Source organism: Pseudoliparis swirei, chromosome 20 (assembly GCF_029220125.1).
Source record: "Pseudoliparis swirei isolate HS2019 ecotype Mariana Trench chromosome 20, NWPU_hadal_v1, whole genome shotgun sequence".
In the NCBI taxonomy this organism is placed as follows: domain Eukaryota; kingdom Metazoa; phylum Chordata; class Actinopteri; order Perciformes; family Liparidae; genus Pseudoliparis; species Pseudoliparis swirei.
In genome coordinates this window covers 2,199,530-2,218,667 of record NC_079407.1, presented here as the reverse complement: position 1 = coordinate 2,218,667, position 19,138 = coordinate 2,199,530, and the positions used below count along the sequence as shown (strand labels likewise).

The 19,138-nt window shown below is 48.9% G+C and overlaps 1 protein-coding gene across 1 annotated transcript; it reads right to left on the bottom strand.

Annotated features, from left to right (window-relative positions):
• Positions 1-10,950: 10,950 nt before the first annotated feature.
• ywhae1 (tyrosine 3-monooxygenase/tryptophan 5-monooxygenase activation protein, epsilon polypeptide 1) lies at positions 10,951-19,034 on the bottom strand. The gene is made up of 6 exons (XM_056440765.1): positions 18,777-19,034; positions 16,659-16,858; positions 16,065-16,171; positions 15,353-15,559; positions 15,111-15,247; positions 10,951-12,071 (listed from the first exon to the last, which is right to left on the bottom strand). The coding sequence occupies exons 1-6, from the start codon at positions 18,838-18,840 to the stop codon at positions 12,019-12,021; spliced, it is 768 nt and encodes a 255-aa protein (XP_056296740.1). The 5' UTR covers positions 18,841-19,034; the 3' UTR covers positions 10,951-12,018.
• Between the last annotated feature and the right edge of the window lie 104 nt (positions 19,035-19,138).

The following is a 19,138-nucleotide window of genomic DNA, read 5'->3' as shown; positions in this document are numbered from 1 at the left end:
GTCCTCTAGAGACCTCAGTGTAGTCCTGGTCCTCTAGAGACCTCAGTGTAGTCCTGGTCCTCTAGAGACCTCAGTGTAGTCCTGGTCCTCTAGAGACCTCAGTGTAGTCCTGGTCCTCTAGAGACCTCAGTGTAGTCCTGGTCCTCTAGAGACCTCAGTGTAGTCCTGGTCCTCTAGACCTCAGTGTAGTCCTGGTCCTCTAGAGACCTCAGTGTAGTCCTGGTCCTCTAGAGACCTCAGTGTAGTCCTGGTCCTCTAGAGACCTCAGTGTAGTCCTGGTCCTCTAGAGACCTCAGTGTAGTCCTGGTCCTCTAGAGACCTCAGTGTAGTCCTGGTCCTCTAGAGACCTCAGTGTAGTCCTGGTCCTCTAGAGACCTCAGTGTAGTCCTGGTCCTCTAGAGACCTCAGTGTAGTCCTGGTCCTCTAGAGACCTCAGTGTAGTCCTGGTCCTCTAGACCTCAGTGTAGTCCTGGTCCTCTAGAGACCTCAGTGTAGTCCTGGTCCTCTAGAGACCTCAGTGTAGTCCTGGTCCTCTAGACCTCAGTGTAGTCCTGGTCCTCTAGAGACCTCAGTGTAGTCCTGGTCCTCTAGACCTCAGTGTAGTCCTGGTCCTCTAGAGACCTCAGTGTAGTCCTGGTCCTCTAGAGACCTCAGTGTAGTCCTGGTCCTCTAGAGACCTCAGTGTAGTCCTGGTCCTCTATAGACCTCAGTGTAGTCCTGGTCCTCTAGAGACCTCAGTGTAGTCCTGGTCCTCTAGAGACCTCAGTGTAGTCCTGGTCCTCTAGAGACCTCAGTGTAGTCCTGGTCCTCTAGACCTCAGTGTAGTCCTGGTCCTCTAGAGACCTCAGTGTAGTCCTGGTCCTCTAGAGACCTCAGTGTAGTCCTGGTCCTCTAGAGACCTCAGTGTAGTCCTGGTCCTCTAGAGACCTCAGTGTAGTCCTGGTCCTCTAGAGACCTCAGTGTAGTCCTGGTCCTCTAGAGACCTCAGTGTAGTCCTGGTCCTCTAGAGACCTCAGTGTAGTCCTGGTCCTCTAGAGACCTCAGTGTAGTCCTGGTCCTCTATAGACCTCAGTGTAGTCCTGGTCCTCTATAGACCTCAGTGTAGTCCTGGTCCTCTAGAGACCTCAGTGTAGTCCTGGTCCTCTAGAGACCTCAGTGTAGTCCTGGTCCTCTATAGACCTCAGTGTAGTCCTGGTCCTCTAGACCTCAGTGTAGTCCTGGTCCTCTAGAGACCTCAGTGTAGTCCTGGTCCTCTAGAGACCTCAGTGTAGTCCTGGTCCTCTATAGACCTCAGTGTAGTCCTGGTCCTCTCTAGACCTCAGTGTAGTCCTGGTCCTCTAGAGACCTCAGTGTAGTCCTGGTCCTCTATAGACCTCAGTGTAGTCCTGGTCCTCTAGACCTCAGTGTAGTCCTGGTCCTCTAGAGACCTCAGTGTAGTCCTGGTCCTCTAGAGACCTCAGTGTAGTCCTGGTCCTCTAGAGACCTCAGTGTAGTCCTGGTCCTCTAGAGACCTCAGTGTAGTCCTGGTCCTCTAGAGACCTCAGTGTAGTCCTGGTCCTCTAGAGACCTCAGTGTAGTCCTGGTCCTCTAGAGACCTCAGTGTAGTCCTGGTCCTCTAGAGACCTCAGTGTAGTCCTGGTCCTCTAGAGACCTCAGTGTAGTCCTGGTCCTCTAGAGACCTCAGTGTAGTCCTGGTCCTCTAGAGACCTCAGTGTAGTCCTGGTCCTCTAGAGACCTCAGTGTAGTCCTGGTCCTCTAGAGACCTCAGTGTAGTCCTGGTCCTCTAGAGACCTCAGTGTAGTCCTGGTCCTCTTGAGACCTCAGTGTAGTCCTGGTCCTCTAGAGACCTCAGTGTAGTCCTGGTCCTCTAGAGACCTCAGTGTAGTCCTGGTCCTCTAGAGACCTCAGTGTAGTCCTGGTCCTCTATAGACCTCAGTGTAGTCCTGGTCCTCTAGAGACCTCAGTGTAGTCCTGGTCCTCTAGAGACCTCAGTGTAGTCCTGGTCCTCTAGACCTCAGTGTAGTCCTGGTCCTCTAGAGACCTCAGTGTAGTCCTGGTCCTCTAGAGACCTCAGTGTAGTCCTGGTCCTCTAGAGACCTCAGTGTAGTCCTGGTCCTCTAGAGACCTCAGTGTAGTCCTGGTCCTCTAGAGACCTCAGTGTAGTCCTGGTCCTCTAGAGACCTCAGTGTAGTCCTGGTCCTCTAGACCTCAGTGTAGTCCTGGTCCTCTAGAGACCTCAGTGTAGTCCTGGTCCTCTAGAGACCTCAGTGTAGTCCTGGTCCTCTAGAGACCTCAGTGTAGTCCTGGTCCTCTAGAGACCTCAGTGTAGTCCTGGTCCTCTAGAGACCTCATTGTAGTCCTGGTCCTCTAGACCTCAGTGTAGTCCTGGTCCTCTAGAGACCTCAGTGTAGTCCTGGTCCTCTAGAGACCTCAGTGTAGTCCTGGTCCTCTAGACCTCAGTGTAGTCCTGGTCCTCTAGACCTCAGTGTAGTCCTGGTCCTCTAGAGACCTCAGTGTAGTCCTGGTCCTCTAGAGACCTCAGTGTAGTCCTGGTCCTCTGAGACCTCAGTGTAGACCTGGTCCTCTAGAGACCTCCGTGTAGTCCTGGTCCTCTAGAGACCTCAGTGTAGTCCTGGTCCTCTAGAGACCTCAGTGTCCTGGTCCTCTAGACCTCAGTGTAGTCCTGGTCCTCTAGACCTCAGTGTAGTCCTGGTCCTCTAGACCTCAGTGTAGTCCTGGTCCTCTAGAGACCTCAGTGTAGTCCTGGTCCTCTAGACCTCATTGTAGTCCTGGTCCTCTAGACCTCAGTGTAGTCCTGGTCCTCTAGAGACCTCAGTGTAGTCCTGGTCCTCTAGAGACCTCCGTGTAGTCCTGGTCCTCTAGACCTCAGTGTAGTCCTGGTCCTCTAGAGACCTCAGTGTAGTCCTGGTCCTCTATAGACCTCAGTGTAGTCCTGGTCCTCTAGAGACCTCAGTGTAGTCCTGGTCCTCTAGAGACCTCAGTGTAGTCCTGGTCCTCTAGAGACCTCAGTGTAGTCCTGGTCCTCTATAGACCTCAGTGTAGTCCTGGTCCTCTAGAGACCTCAGTGTAGTCCTGGTCCTCTAGAGACCTCAGTGTAGTCCTGGTCCTCTAGAGACCTCAGTGTAGTCCTGGTCCTCTAGAGACCTCAGTGTAGTCCTGGTCCTCTAGAGACCTCAGTGTAGTCCTGGTCCTCTAGACCTCAGTGTAGTCCTGGTCCTCTAGAGACCTCAGTGTAGTCCTGGTCCTCTAGAGACCTCAGTGTAGTCCTGGTCCTCTAGAGACCTCAGTGTAGTCCTGGTCCTCTAGAGACCTCAGTGTAGTCCTGGTCCTCTAGAGACCTCAGTGTAGTCCTGGTCCTCTAGAGACCTCAGTGTAGTCCTGGTCCTCTAGAGACCTCAGTGTAGTCCTGGTCCTCTAGAGACCTCAGTGTAGTCCTGGTCCTCTATAGACCTCAGTGTAGTCCTGGTCCTCTAGAGACCTCAGTGTAGTCCTGGTCCTCTAGAGACCTCAGTGTAGTCCTGGTCCTCTAGAGACCTCAGTGTAGTCCTGGTCCTCTAGAGACCTCAGTGTAGTCCTGGTCCTCTATAGACCTCAGTGTAGTCCTGGTCCTCTAGAGACCTCAGTGTAGTCCTGGTCCTCTAGAGACCTCAGTGTAGTCCTGGTCCTCTAGAGACCTCAGTGTAGTCCTGGTCCTCTAGAGACCTCAGTGTAGTCCTGGTCCTCTATAGACCTCAGTGTAGTCCTGGTCCTCTAGAGACCTCAGTGTAGTCCTGGTCCTCTAGAGACCTCAGTGTAGTCCTGGTCCTCTAGAGACCTCAGTGTAGTCCTGGTCCTCTAGAGACCTCAGTGTAGTCCTGGTCCTCTAGAGACCTCAGTGTAGTCCTGGTCCTCTAGAGACCTCAGTGTAGTCCTGGTCCTCTAGAGACCTCAGTGTAGTCCTGGTCCTCTAGAGACCTCAGTGTAGTCCTGGTCCTCTAGAGACCTCAGTGTAGTCCTGGTCCTCTAGACCTCAGTGTAGTCCTGGTCCTCTAGAGACCTCAGTGTAGTCCTGGTCCTCTAGAGACCTCAGTGTAGTCCTGGTCCTCTAGAGACCTCAGTGTAGTCCTGGTCCTCTAGAGACCTCAGTGTAGTCCTGGTCCTCTAGAGACCTCAGTGTAGTCCTGGTCCTCTAGAGACCTCAGTGTAGTCCTGGTCCTCTAGAGACCTCAGTGTAGTCCTGGTCCTCTAGAGACCTCAGTGTAGTCCTGGTCCTCTAGAGACCTCAGTGTAGTCCTGGTCCTCTAGAGACCTCAGTGTAGTCCTGGTCCTCTAGAGACCTCAGTGTAGTCCTGGTCCTCTAGAGACCTCAGTGTAGTCCTGGTCCTCTAGACCTCAGTGTAGTCCTGGTCCTCTAGACCTCAGTGTAGTCCTGGTCCTCTAGAGACCTCAGTGTAGTCCTGGTCCTCTAGAGACCTCAGTGTAGTCCTGGTCCTCTAGAGACCTCAGTGTAGTCCTGGTCCTCTAGAGACCTCAGTGTAGTCCTGGTCCTCTAGACCTCAGTGTAGTCCTGGTCCTCTAGACCTCAGTGTAGTCCTGGTCCTCTAGAGACCTCAGTGTAGTCCTGGTCCTCTAGAGACCTCAGTGTAGTCCTGGTCCTCTAGAGACCTCAGTGTAGTCCTGGTCCTCTAGAGACCTCAGTGTAGTCCTGGTCCTCTAGAGACCTCAGTGTAGTCCTGGTCCTCTAGAGACCTCAGTGTAGTCCTGGTCCTCTAGAGACCTCAGTGTAGTCCTGGTCCTCTAGAGACCTCAGTGTAGTCCTGGTCCTCTAGAGACCTCAGTGTAGTCCTGGTCCTCAGAGACCTCAGTGTAGTCCTGGTCCTCTAGAGACCTCAGTGTAGTCCTGGTCCTCTAGAGACCTCAGTGTAGTCCTGGTCCTCTATAGACCTCAGTGTAGTCCTGGTCCTCTAGAGACCTCAGTGTAGTCCTGGTCCTCTAGAGACCTCAGTGTAGTCCTGGTCCTCTAGAGACCTCAGTGTAGTCCTGGTCCTCTAGAGACCTCAGTGTAGTCCTGGTCCTCTAGAGACCTCAGTGTAGTCCTGGTCCTCTAGAGACCTCAGTGTAGTCCTGGTCCTCTATAGACCTCAGTGTAGTCCTGGTCCTCTAGAGACCTCAGTGTAGTCCTGGTCCTCTAGAGACCTCAGTGTAGTCCTGGTCCTCTAGAGACCTCAGTGTAGTCCTGGTCCTCTAGAGACCTCAGTGTAGTCCTGGTCCTCTAGAGACCTCAGTGTAGTCCTGGTCCTCTAGAGACCTCAGTGTAGTCCTGGTCCTCTAGAGACCTCAGTGTAGTCCTGGTCCTCTAGAGACCTCAGTGTAGTCCTGGTCCTCTATAGACCTCAGTGTAGTCCTGGTCCTCTAGAGACCTCAGTGTAGTCCTGGTCCTCTAGAGACCTCAGTGTAGTCCTGGTCCTCTAGAGACCTCAGTGTAGTCCTGGTCCTCTAGAGACCTCAGTGTAGTCCTGGTCCTCTATAGACCTCAGTGTAGTCCTGGTCCTCTAGAGACCTCAGTGTAGTCCTGGTCCTCTAGAGACCTCAGTGTAGTCCTGGTCCTCTAGAGACCTCAGTGTAGTCCTGGTCCTCTAGAGACCTCAGTGTAGTCCTGGTCCTCTAGAGACCTCAGTGTAGTCCTGGTCCTCTAGAGACCTCAGTGTAGTCCTGGTCCTCTAGAGACCTCAGTGTAGTCCTGGTCCTCTAGAGACCTCAGTGTAGTCCTGGTCCTCTAGAGACCTCAGTGTAGTCCTGGTCCTCTAGAGACCTCAGTGTAGTCCTGGTCCTCTAGAGACCTCAGTGTAGTCCTGGTCCTCTAGAGACCTCAGTGTAGTCCTGGTCCTCTAGAGACCTCAGTGTAGTCCTGGTCCTCTAGACCTCAGTGTAGTCCTGGTCCTCTAGACCTCAGTGTAGTCCTGGTCCTCTAGAGACCTCAGTGTAGTCCTGGTCCTCTAGAGACCTCAGTGTAGTCCTGGTCCTCTAGAGACCTCAGTGTAGTCCTGGTCCTCTAGAGACCTCAGTGTAGTCCTGGTCCTCTAGAGACCTCAGTGTAGTCCTGGTCCTCTAGAGACCTCAGTGTAGTCCTGGTCCTCTAGAGACCTCAGTGTAGTCCTGGTCCTCTAGAGACCTCAGTGTAGTCCTGGTCCTCTAGAGACCTCAGTGTAGTCCTGGTCCTCTAGAGACCTCAGTGTAGTCCTGGTCCTCTAGAGACCTCAGTGTAGTCCTGGTCCTCTAGAGACCTCAGTGTAGTCCTGGTCCTCTAGAGACCTCAGTGTAGTCCTGGTCCTCTATAGACCTCAGTGTAGTCCTGGTCCTCTAGAGACCTCAGTGTAGTCCTGGTCCTCTATAGACCTCAGTGTAGTCCTGGTCCTCTATAGACCTCAGTGTAGTCCTGGTCCTCTATAGACCTCAGTGTAGTCCTGGTCCTCTAGAGACCTCAGTGTAGTCCTGGTCCTCTATAGACCTCAGTGTAGTCCTGGTCCTCTAGAGACCTCAGTGTAGTCCTGGTCCTCTAGAGACCTCAGTGTAGTCCTGGTCCTCTAGACCTCAGTGTAGTCCTGGTCCTCTAGAGACCTCAGTGTAGTCCTGGTCCTCTAGAGACCTCAGTCTAGTCCTGGTCCTCTATAGACCTCAGTGTAGTCCTGGTCCTCTAGAGACCTCAGTGTAGTCCTGGTCCTCTAGAGACCTCAGTGTAGTCCTGGTCCTCTATAGACCTCAGTGTAGTCCTGGTCCTCTAGAGACCTCAGTGTAGTCCTGGTCCTCTATAGACCTCAGTGTAGTCCTGGTCCTCTATAGACCTCAGTGTAGTCCTGGTCCTCTATAGACCTCAGTGTAGTCCTGGTCCTCTAGAGACCTCAGTGTAGTCCTGGTCCTCTAGAGACCTCAGTGTAGTCCTGGTCCTCTAGAGACCTCAGTGTAGTCCTGGTCCTCTAGAGACCTCAGTGTAGTCCTGGTCCTCTAGAGACCTCAGTGTAGTCCTGGTCCTCTAGAGACCTCAGTGTAGTCCTGGTCCTCTAGAGACCTCAGTGTAGTCCTGGTCCTCTAGAGACCTCAGTGTAGTCCTGGTCCTCTAGAGACCTCAGTGTAGTCCTGGTCCTCTAGAGACCTCAGTGTAGTCCTGGTCCTCTATAGACCTCAGTGTAGTCCTGGTCCTCTATAGACCTCAGTGTAGTCCTGGTCCTCTAGAGACCTCAGTGTAGTCCTGGTCCTCTAGAGACCTCAGTGTAGTCCTGGTCCTCTAGAGACCTCAGTGTAGTCCTGGTCCTCTAGAGACCTCAGTGTAGTCCTGGTCCTCTAGAGACCTCAGTGTAGTCCTGGTCCTCTATAGACCTCAGTGTAGTCCTGGTCCTCTAGAGACCTCAGTGTAGTCCTGGTCCTCTAGAGACCTCAGTGTAGTCCTGGTCCTCTAGAGACCTCAGTGTAGTCCTGGTCCTCTATAGACCTCAGTGTAGTCCTGGTCCTCTAGAGACCTCAGTGTAGTCCTGGTCCTCTAGAGACCTCAGTGTAGTCCTGGTCCTCTAGAGACCTCAGTGTAGTCCTGGTCCTCTAGAGACCTCAGTGTAGTCCTGGTCCTCTAGACCTCAGTGTAGTCCTGGTCCTCTAGAGACCTCAGTGTAGTCCTGGTCCTCTATAGACCTCAGTGTAGTCCTGGTCCTCTATAGACCTCAGTGTAGTCCTGGTCCTCTAGAGACCTCAGTGTAGTCCTGGTCCTCTAGACCTCAGTGTAGTCCTGGTCCTCTAGAGACCTCAGTGTAGTCCTGGTCCTCTAGAGACCTCAGTGTAGTCCTGGTCCTCTATAGACCTCAGTGTAGTCCTGGTCCTCTAGAGACCTCAGTGTAGTCCTGGTCCTCTATAGACCTCAGTGTGGTCCTGGTCCTCTAGAGACCTCAGTGTAGTCCTGGTCCTCTAGAGACCTCAGTGTAGTCCTGGTCCTCTACAGACCTCAGTGTAGTCCTGGTCCTCTACAGACCTCAGTGTAGTCCTGGTCCTCTATAGACCTCAGTGTAGTCCTGGTCCTCTAGAGACCTCAGTGTAGTCCTGGTCCTCTAGAGACCTCAGTGTAGTCCTGGTCCTCTAGAGACCTCAGTGTAGTCCTGGTCCTCTAGAGACCTCAGTGTAGTCCTGGTCCTCTAGAGACCTCAGTGTAGACCTGGTCCTCTAGAGACCTCAGTGTAGTCCTGGTCCTCTAGAGACCTCAGTGTAGTCCTGGTCCTCTAGAGACCTCAGTGTAGTCCTGGTCCTCTAGAGACCTCAGTGTAGTCCTGGTCCTCTAGAGACCTCAGTGTAGTCCTGGTCCTCTAGAGACCTCAGTGTAGTCCTGGTCCTCTAGAGACCTCAGTGTAGTCCTGGTCCTCTAGAGACCTCAGTGTAGTCCTGGTCCTCTAGAGACCTCAGTGTAGTCCTGGTCCTCTAGAGACCTCAGTGTAGTCCTGGTCCTCTAGAGACCTCAGTGTAGTCCTGGTCCTCTAGAGACCTCAGTGTAGTCCTGGTCCTCTAGAGACCTCAGTGTAGTCCTGGTCCTCTAGAGACCTCAGTGTAGTCCTGGTCCTCTAGAGACCTCAGTGTGGTCCTGGTCCTCTAGAGACCTCAGTGTAGTCCTGGTCCTCTAGAGACCTCAGTGTAGTCCTGGTCCTCTAGAGACCTCAGTGTAGTCCTGGTCCTCTAGAGACCTCAGTGTAGTCCTCAGGCATGAAAACGGGTCAGGAGTGAAAAAGGTGAGAAGGATAGGCGCGGGGGGGGGGGGGGGGGGGGTGCTGGTGACTTCCACGAACATCGATGTTGGACGTTGTATGATAATCTGTAGGCATGGACGGATTAAGAAGCCACGGGCCCCTGGGCCTGGATGTGTCAAGGCCCCCCCCGGAAAAAAAAACACATCGCTAACAAAACAGTCCGTATGGAACTACGGATCGTATCATATCAATACAAAGTTAATAACAGAGACTTCACGCAAAGGCTCTGGCTTAGGGGCCCCCTGAGTTCATGGGCCCTGGTGCCGTAGGCTCGTTGATAATCCATCCCTGAGTAGGACTATTGGGGCCCTGTTACTGACATGAATGACTTAAGCCTAGCATATACCGGCTACGGCGCATCGTGTCATATCATCATATTCATATCAATACAATGTTAATAACAGCGACGTCACACGCGGAGGCTCAGGCTCAGGCTCAGGGGCCCCCTGAGCTCATGGGCCCCTGGGCCTGGGCCCGGTAGGCCCGTTTGTTAATCCATCCCTGTCTGTAGGTCCTCCATTCTGGTGATCGGGCCCTATAATAATAGTAATATTGTGTATAATATGGTCATTCATGAACCAGCTTCCTTTTTTTTTTGGCGTGAACAAGTCTTCAAGTCTTGAGCTCTGCTGAGCCTTGACTCTGTTCCTTGAGTCTGTTCTGCCTCTACCTGGTTGTCACGATCTTCTATACCATACCTGCCATAAATATCATGATACTGATACAATACCATAAAACAGTATACCATAAATAAGACACTGGTATATTTATCTATAATAGTAATAAATAAAATATATGTATGGTTCACTTTTTACCAACTTTTTCAACACTTAACAAATGGCAGTAATATTAGAATGAGCCTACAAGATATTAATGAAACTACATGGAGCCATCATAGCATTGATTATCACTATGAGACTGTTAGTCTGTATCTGACCTGATGATACAGAGTTCATCAGGATGAGCAGCAGTAGAGTTACAGAACTTTACAGACTGAACTTAAACATTTCACTTCTGGCATCTTTTTTTAATTTTATTTTTAAAGCCGACAATTCCGCCACTTAACGCCCCTCTCTGTGAGCGCTGCGCAGTGTGCGCAGACAGCTTGACACGGAGCAGCGCGTGCGCTCTGATCCCGCGCTCTTTTAATGAAGTATCGAGACAAAAAATATGCTAAATCACATCGCTCTTAACGTACGGGTACTTTGTTAGTATCGCTACACCGTGCAGCGTGACAGCAACAGATGTAGCGGCTAACATACAAGCTAACATACAAGCTAACCTAAACCACCAAACGCTGAAGACATTTTGACGCTGATTGGCCGAGACGCGACACGTCCCATCAAAGATGTTCTATTGCGAAGAGCACCACTCCACATTTTCTCCGTGTCCCACTCCAATCTCATATACGCCGGCCGGCCAATTGACCCCCCCCCTACCCCAAAACAAAAACTCTTCGGATCTACACGATTCACGTAAGTCACCTATTTTGGTTTCAAAACGGCGAATTTCGCCGAAAGGTGAGTGATTCTCATGCCTGAGTCCTGGTCCTCTAGAGACCTCAGTGTAGTCCTGGTCCTCTAGAGACCTCAGTGTAGTCCTGGTCCTCTAGAGACCTCAGTGTAGTCCTGGTCCTCTATAGACCTCAGTGTAGTCCTGGTCCTCGTGTGGTGTTGCGATGTGACCAGTAGAGGGCGCTGCAAGACCTGCTGCACAGCGTGTCCTCTCAAAGGTGTGTGTGTATATATATATATAGGCTCTTGGGCAAGGCACTTTATACAAGTGCCTTGCCCAAGAGCCTCATAAATGTGCCTGTACAAACATATTCTATTATCTTATTTAAAGGCTTTTACGAGTGAGATGGACTTTGGCTGCTGGGTGAATGCCATGAACACCTCACCTGTCAGAGGGCGGTCCCCTCACCTTTCAGGGGGCGGTGCCCTCACCTGTCAGGGGGCGGTGCCCTCCAGGATGACGAGTCGCCGCCAGAGCTCTTCATCAATGTGTGGAGTGACAATCTGACACTTAGATTTTGACATTTCTTGGGATAAACTGAAGACTTAAATACCCAAGTGGAGGGCAGACTGCAGGTTGTCTAACGGGACACTACCACGTTCCTCCACAGGGGGGCGCCAGAAGCACCACATGGCAAATAAAAGCAGGACCACAGGCGTCAGCTCGTAACGTTTAATTTAGATTGTTTAATGTTAATTCCATGCTGTGTTTCAGTAAGAACAGATTCCCCGTCTGTGGCTCCAGTCAGATATCCAGTAGTACAAATCAGCTCCACGTTACACACAATGAAGCAAAAACAACAACAAAGGAGGGGAAACAAAAAAGGAAACCGCGAAACAAACTAAAATAAACAACCTCTGAACTCTTTTAGGAATAAGAAAGTCGGGGAAATAAAAACGTGTTAACGTAATGCGAGCGCCGACGATGCTTTTGGGATTTTAGAGGCCGAATCGAGACTTTAACTCAAACTAGCAGTAGGTCGCCCTCCGGAGGTTCAGCACGTATATTACAGTATCTCAGCACAGAACTACAAAAACATGACGACAGCATCACTACGGGGGAAAGTCGAGCGCTCCTCTGCTCCACGTGGATATCGCAAATTTTGCCAACTTCCTCTGAAATCCTAAGTTAAAAAAAAAAAAAAGGGCTCTTGTAGTTTTCCCAAAACTGCCCAACAACAACAACAACAACAACGACGACGACGACACCAACAAGATAAAATGATCCGCGTGACAATTCACTAAAAACAAAAGAGCTAAAATAAGCTCTCGTAACTAATAAGTCAACATTATCAGTCATAAAAGTTAATTTCTGTAATTACATTAAGAAAAACAATTCTCAACACATCCAGCAACTGATACAAATATTGAGAGAAAAAAAAGAGAAAAAAACAAAACGAAAATACAATAATGAGAACAAAAAGAGAAGGTTCCAGAACCGCGTGTACCGGGACAATAAGAACACAGAAACAACCTCGGGACCCTCTTCATCTCCGCCTGACTTCCTGTTTCCTGTCTCCTTTAAGTGCTGTCGACTTGAATGATGCAAGGGCTAATATAAAAATAAAAAAGAAGAGAAACATAAACGTGTTGGCTCCGCCGGGCCCTGCTGGGTCCACGGAGCTGCAGGGGGTGGAAGAAAGGAGGAGGAGGGTGGGGGAGAGAATGGCGAGGAAGGGTGAAAGGGGGAGGGGCTCAAGTTGTTGGCTGGCGGTGGCGTCGTCGTCTCACTGGGCCTCGTCCTCCACGTCCTGCATCGCCTCTTTGTTTTGTTCTTCACCTGAAGGAGAGGACCGGGACACGGTCAGGGGGCGTCGGCTTAGACGAGTATTCACAGGAAGTACAACGGCCTGCGTTTGTAGAGTCAGGTGTATTTTAATACCTCAAATTATAAGAAGTGAACGATGCAGATGTTGTAAATATATGCAAAGAGATCATCTCATGGTGTAGTTATTATATATATATATTTACCTTCACATTGAAAATGCGGAAGGTTATGTTTTGATCGCCGTGTATTTATTTGTTTATTTGTATGCGTGTTACTCGCATAACTAAAAAAGTATTAAACCGGATCGCATGAAATTTGGTGGGATGATTGGTAATTATCCGGGGACCATTTGATTAGATTTTGGGATCGATCGGGTCAAAGGTCAAGGTCATGAACAGGTAAAAATCTTCTTTTTACCATAGCACGGTCAATTTCTATCCAATTGGCATGCAACTAATGCCAAAATGTTCATAATTCAATGCCCAATCTTGTGATATGCGAAGGTATGCGCTCCACCGAGTGCCCGTTCTAGTTATATATGGGTTTATTTATGCATTTAAACTGAGCTGCTACCCGTAAAAAAGGAAATGAAAACATGTATATATACACTATTCTAATGTATATACTATTAAAATGTATAACGCTGGAAACCATTTGCATCGTTATGATTGTATATCGACATCATTATTGCATTTTTCGATATCTGGAGAATGTCATGTTTAACAATATTTGTAAGCACTTCCTGTTTGCATTTCAAAATAAAATACATTGCAGCATTTTTCTTTGGACATTTCTTGTGAAATACAGGAATCCAAATACCACCTTTTAAATGTGATTATTAATATAAATATAAATGACATTTATAAAAAAATATTTAAGGCCATTACTAAAGGTAAACTCTGAAGGAATTGTGGCGGCAGCAGAGCCGTCTATGTGATGATGTCATAGTTGATGACGTCATCGTCAGCCTTAAGGCCGGTGGGGGCGAAACGCCAACAAGTAGGAATTAAAACAGAATATTTGAAAAAGTTTGGATCTCACAAAACCAAAAACCAAATATATGAAGTGATCCTGATCTTAAATCTGGAGCTTCTGAACTCACGTGAACTCTGAGAGTTTAACTGAACTCAAGGACCCAGTTTGAAGATTAAAGATTACGACTCGTTAACCGCTAATACAAAACCAACCGGTGAGTGCTTTGAATTATTAAACCACCAGTAGGCTAGTGTTGAGAGAGAGAGAGAGAGAGACACACACACACGTTCTATCCTGACCACCAGGGGGCGACTCCTCTGGTTGTATAGAAGGCTATGCTTCATGTCTTAAAGCTGCATTCTCTCCTCTAACCACCAGGGGGCTCCTCTGGTTGTATAGAAGTAAGGGCCTATGATTCTGAGCGTCACGAATGGCAAACAGAGTGGTAGGACCTCGTTTCTTTACAGACATGCTTAAGGAAGACAAACCCAACAGGAAACCGTATTTCTCTATCGGTAGTTTCGTAGTTTCATCTGTGGAAAGTAATATTTCCCACAATTCCGATGGGCCTGCTGGGCGGCGAGCAGCGTGATCCGGGCCCTGGAGGCTTAAGCTGGTGCCGAGTGCGGCCTTTTCAAATCATGGCTTAACTTTGGACCGTCTGACCTTCAACAACCTGACGCCCCCTCACAACACACACACACACACACACACACTTCCTGTTAACACACGTCGGAGCTCCTTCTCATTAACAGTGTACTACTGCAGAGTATCTGGTGGGCTTGTACTGAATGTCTTAAAACACACAAAATGAACCAAGGCAGCGCCTCTACCACCTCAGGCAGCTGAGGAAATTTAAAGTTTCCCAGAGGATCCTTCAGTCCTTCTACTCTGGAGCTGTAGAGAGCGTCCTGACAGGAAGCATCACAGCCTGGTTTGGCAACTGCTCCGCTCAGGACAGGAAGGCTCTGCAGAGAGTAGTGCGTTCGGCTGAGCGCACTATTGGAACTACACTCCCCACCCTGCAGGACTTGTACACCAGGAGGTGCAGAACCAGAGCCGGCAGGATCATGAAGGATCCTCACCACCCCAACAACAGACTGTTTCAGCTGCTGCGGTCAGGCAGGCGCCTCCGTAGTCACGCTGCAAGAACAGAGAGACTGAGACGGAGTTTCTTTCCTCAGGCCATCAGGATTGTGAACTCCGACCTCACCAGGACCCCCACATAGACCCACACAACTGCCCCTCTTAGGCACACACACACACACACACACACACACACACACTTACTGTAAATATTGTGTTGTTTTTTATTTGTAAATAGTGTGTACTTGTTGCCCTTGCACATTCCTGCTGAGCATTGCCACTTTCATTTCACTGCACACCCTGTGTGTGTATGTGACAAATAAAACATCTTGAATCTTGAATCAGAGCTTCTATTCCACCTCTCTGGAATTAATAAAGCATGAATATTATACATCATAGCGTCATCCCTTCAAAGCGGATAAACCATGAGAACTAACTTTAGTTAAAAAAACTCCAACAAATATGGATTAAAACTGATTAAGAAGACAAAAACACGTTGTGAATTTTAGAAATTATGACATCCATCTTTCTCCGTTACATCAGAAGCTCAAAGGACTTTTTCAGGACTTTAAACCAAATTTTCATGACCAATTTTTTTTAAATATCGGTCCAGACATAAAAAAAAGTGAGAACATTTCATATTTGAAACTAACAATGAGAATAACAAAGCATACAGTATAAACCTAAATGACTCAAATGAATGAGAGACTTTAGAATTAAAGAATTAAACATTCATTTCTTTTCAGTGACGGTGCGTTCACTTGCAGCGAGTATGAACGAGCGTCTGCAGGCTTATATTTAGAGCGTCATTCTTTTATTCTTTAAAAAATCTGCGTAAATGAACATATGAATATAACAACGTCTACATGACTTTCTAAAAATGTGGGGGATTTCTTTTCTCCAGGTCTTTTCCAGGTTTTCCATGACTGTACAAACCCTGGTTATTATGAAAGGGTGGTGGGGGGGGGGGGGGGTTGAGGGGTCTCTTACCTTCTCCCTGCATATCTGAAGTCCATAATGTCAGGTTGTCGCGTAACAACTGCATGATGAGTGTGGAGTCCTTGTAGCTGTCTTCATTCAGTGTGTCCAGTTCGGCGATGGCGTCGTCGAACGCGGCCTTCGCCAACCTACACACACACACACACACACTTCTGATGACATCGCTGCATACTTTCACTTCACCACTGACTTCATGGCGTTACGTATACTCCGCTAAAGAGAAGGACGGTCACCTGCAGGCGCGGTCGGGAGAGTTTAAGATCTCGTAGTAGAAGACGGAGAAGTTGAGGGCGAGGCCGAGGCGGATGGGGTGCGTGGGCGGGAGCTCCAGCATGGCGAGGTCGGTGGCGGTTTTGTAGGCCACCAGGCTGTTCTCCGCCGCCTCCTTTCTGTGGTTGCCGGTGGCGAACTCTGCCAGGTACCTGTGGTAGTCGCCCTTCCTGGAATTGGGAGAAAAAGAAGGAAAAAAATGGCCACAAAATAAGCATCGAGTGAAGAAAGATTACAAGTTCATTGTAAAGTGTTCACTATATACTAGAGAGAAGCTGCATTCTCTCTCCTGACCACCAGGGGGCGACTCCTCTGGTTGTATAGAACTATGCTTCATGTGTTAAGGTTGCATTCTCCCTCCTGACCACCAGGGGGCGACTCCTCTGGTTGTATAGAACTATGCTTCATGTGTTAAAGCTGCATTGTCTCTCCTGATCACCAGGGCCGACTCCTCTGGTTGTATAGAAGTATATGCTTCATGTGTTAAAGCTGCATTCTCTCTCCTGACCACCAGGGGGCGACTCCTCTGGTTGTATAGAAGTATATGCTTCATGTGTTAAAGCTGCATTCTCTCTCCTGACCACCAGGGGGCGACTCCTCTGGTTGTATAGAAGTCTATGCTTCATGTCTTAAAGCTGCATTCTCTCTTCTGACCACCAGGTTACATTCACTTACATTTTGTTGTAGAACACCTTGGACTCTCCCATGACAGCAGAGGGCAGTAGGTGTCTGTCCAGTGCATCCAGAATATCACCGCAGATCGACTTCAGCTCCTTCTCAACCTGCCGAAATAAACACAACAAACAAAATCAGGAAAACAATTCAAATCAGAAGAACAACATTTGGATCATTTTATTTGAGGGTTGCGTGAGATACTGTTGAAAAAAATGTGACGTGTGAATATCACCTGCATTATCTTCTATATATATATAAATATATGACAAATATTGCAATGTCAGTCCCCCACCCCCTTTTTGGGGGACTCTATCTGCCCTTTTAAAGCAACCCGGAGCTGCTCTGGTCCCAGGGGAGGTGCAGCACAGCAGCACCACCCGACTCTGAATCCATGAGGTCATCGACTGCAGCCTCTCCCAGCTCTCTGGCCCCGCCCACATTACTAGCCAGCTCTTATTTCCTCTTCATAAAAGCGAGACAGAGCTATGACTCAGATGCGTCTGTCCGGTAGCTGCGGGGCGTGTTTTATTATTATTATTATTAATACGAGAAGCTGCCAAATGACTAAATGCACCCCCCCCCCGCCCGCGTTACCGTTTGCCGGTATTCCCGGATCATCTTCAGCTTCTCCTCGCTGCCTTTGCTCTCCTCCCGCTGCTCGATGCTGCTGATGATCCTCCACGAGGCTCTGCGGGCGCCGATCACGTTCTTGTAGGCCACCGACAGGAGGTTCCTCTCCTCCACCGTGAGCTCCACGTCCATGCCCGCCACGTTCTTCATGGACACCACCATCTCTGTGGGGGGGGGGGAGCACTCTGATGTTTTTTATTCATTACATCTTGTTGAGAAGATGCCGAAACCACTTAGCCGTCACTCTTCTCCCACGATGAGTCACGCGTCGCCCGACTAACGAGATTTTACGCCTTTAATAAACAAAGGCGTCGGTTTAGAATCATCACGGGTGACACGGCGCCTCCAACTGGTAACCACCAATAATTCACACTTCAATGACACTGTTATGCATCGCAGGTCCTCCACGGGATTACACGCTTTTTTGGTGGATGTTGTGCTCAAAAGATAATAATTTACAGTTTACAGAATATGCAAGTCAGGTCTATACACGAGTATAAGCAATAATAATCACATTATCAGCTCATTATTACGGTCGAGGTGCAAACTAGTCCGACACACTTGTGGTCAAACGCCGATGGATAATATTATTACTCGATAATTCTACATTGCGGCTGACGTACGGCGGTTGCATTGTGATGCGTTAAAGATCTGGCCAGTAAAAAACGAGCATTGACCGATATCGAGACGCGTACAAACCAAATCTTGGTATATTTATCTTTATATAAAATAAGATGGTGTAACAGTTATTAAAACACACTAGTATTGGTTGTCTGCATCAATGCGCAAATTCCAGGCTCAAAATCGGTAGATCTTTTTTATATTTGAACATTTCTTACCTGAAATTTATGAAAATGTTTTGTGAGGTTTTTTATTTATGACTGTAGAATGGATGCAAAATGTAAAAAGACACACACTGAGGAGATGGTTGTTTTTTTCTTGTCCACGGTTAAAAGCCGCACGTCGTCTGCGACGTATTTTGTTTTTAACTATTGCGAACTTTCCAGATGTTTATATAAATATATATATGACATTTTGTACAGTGTCTTGTCATAACGACGCCTAAATTAACAGATTCATAAAGCCTCTTTAGCACCTTTTTATACATGTTATGTACTAGTAACTAGCGTCTTTATTACAATAAATAAAAACAAGACATTATGAGTCATTCGGGTTTGTCGCTTTTGTACTTCTCGGGTTTAAAATATATTTATACGGCATCACTATTCACTAGAAGGGGATCGTCTTTGTTTTAAATTTTAAAAAATGTAAACCACCTATTGCAGCAAAAAACCAACTGAATAAATGCGACCACATTCAGCCAGAGGCCCATAAATCAGCCTGTAAATACAGAGTGAGTCATGGCTCATTCCCTCCACGTTACTGGGCGACGAGGTGGCGAAGGCAGCCCGTCTAAAAACAGCCTGGACCCGGCCTGTGACGGGAGGGTACCCGCGGGGTGGGGTTGGGGGAAGTAGGGGGTCATTTTCACCAATCGATTCGGTATAGAGGGGAGGAGGGCGGAGACAGCTGCCCTCCCACTCACACCTCGCTCACGTTAACGGTTAAACAAAAATATAGATATTAATAAATGAAATAATTGTAAATGGGGGGGGGGGGGAGAGAGAGAATCGGTGCCATGAAGGGTGGGTGTTTCCAGGAGCTCAGCCGTTGAGTCGTTAGCCCTGGTGCAGGGGAGGGGAGGAACCTCCTGACAGTTCACGCTCCAGTAATCCGCCATTTTGTTACGGCCCTTCTCTACGCTAACGGTATAGCCGCCATCCAGAATTTTTAATTTTCCTTTCCTTTTTAAAATTAAAAACACGGGGACTTTATGGCATTTTAAACGGTTTTAATGCCACGCTAGCTTTTTTAATTTATTTTTAAAACGGGACCAACTGCCATTGTTAACTGAAACACGACTGCCGTTAAAACACACGTTAGCTCTCCTAGCCGGACGCGCGCTGCTGGTGTGTCTCGCGCGCTGCTGCTGCTTCTTCTCCGTACAAAAAAAAAAAAGAGAGAAAAAAATCCCTGCGGCGGCCATGAGAGCCGGCCCCCGAAGAAGAGCGTGTGTCTTACCGTCATATCGCTCTGCCTGCTCGGCCAGCTTCGCCTGGTAAACGAGGTCCTCTCGCTCTCCCATCGTGTGTCGAGGTGCGGCAGCTGGAGGAGGCGAAACGGGTCGAAACGCGGCGATTCTTCAGTGGGGGGGAAAAAACACACGGCGGAGCGCCAGGTCTGTCGGCGGTTCCTAGAAATCAACTGGGTCGATGAGTGGTGTTCCGCCCCACCGGCAGCGATGTGCTGTTGATGGAGTAAAGATGGCGGCCGGTCTCATCAGAGCGCTGCACATACGCACATGAATCACCAGCTCTGATACCTCCTTCCTCCTTCCTCCTTGCATCCTTCCTTCCTCCTTCCTCCCCCCCAAGTTAAAAATA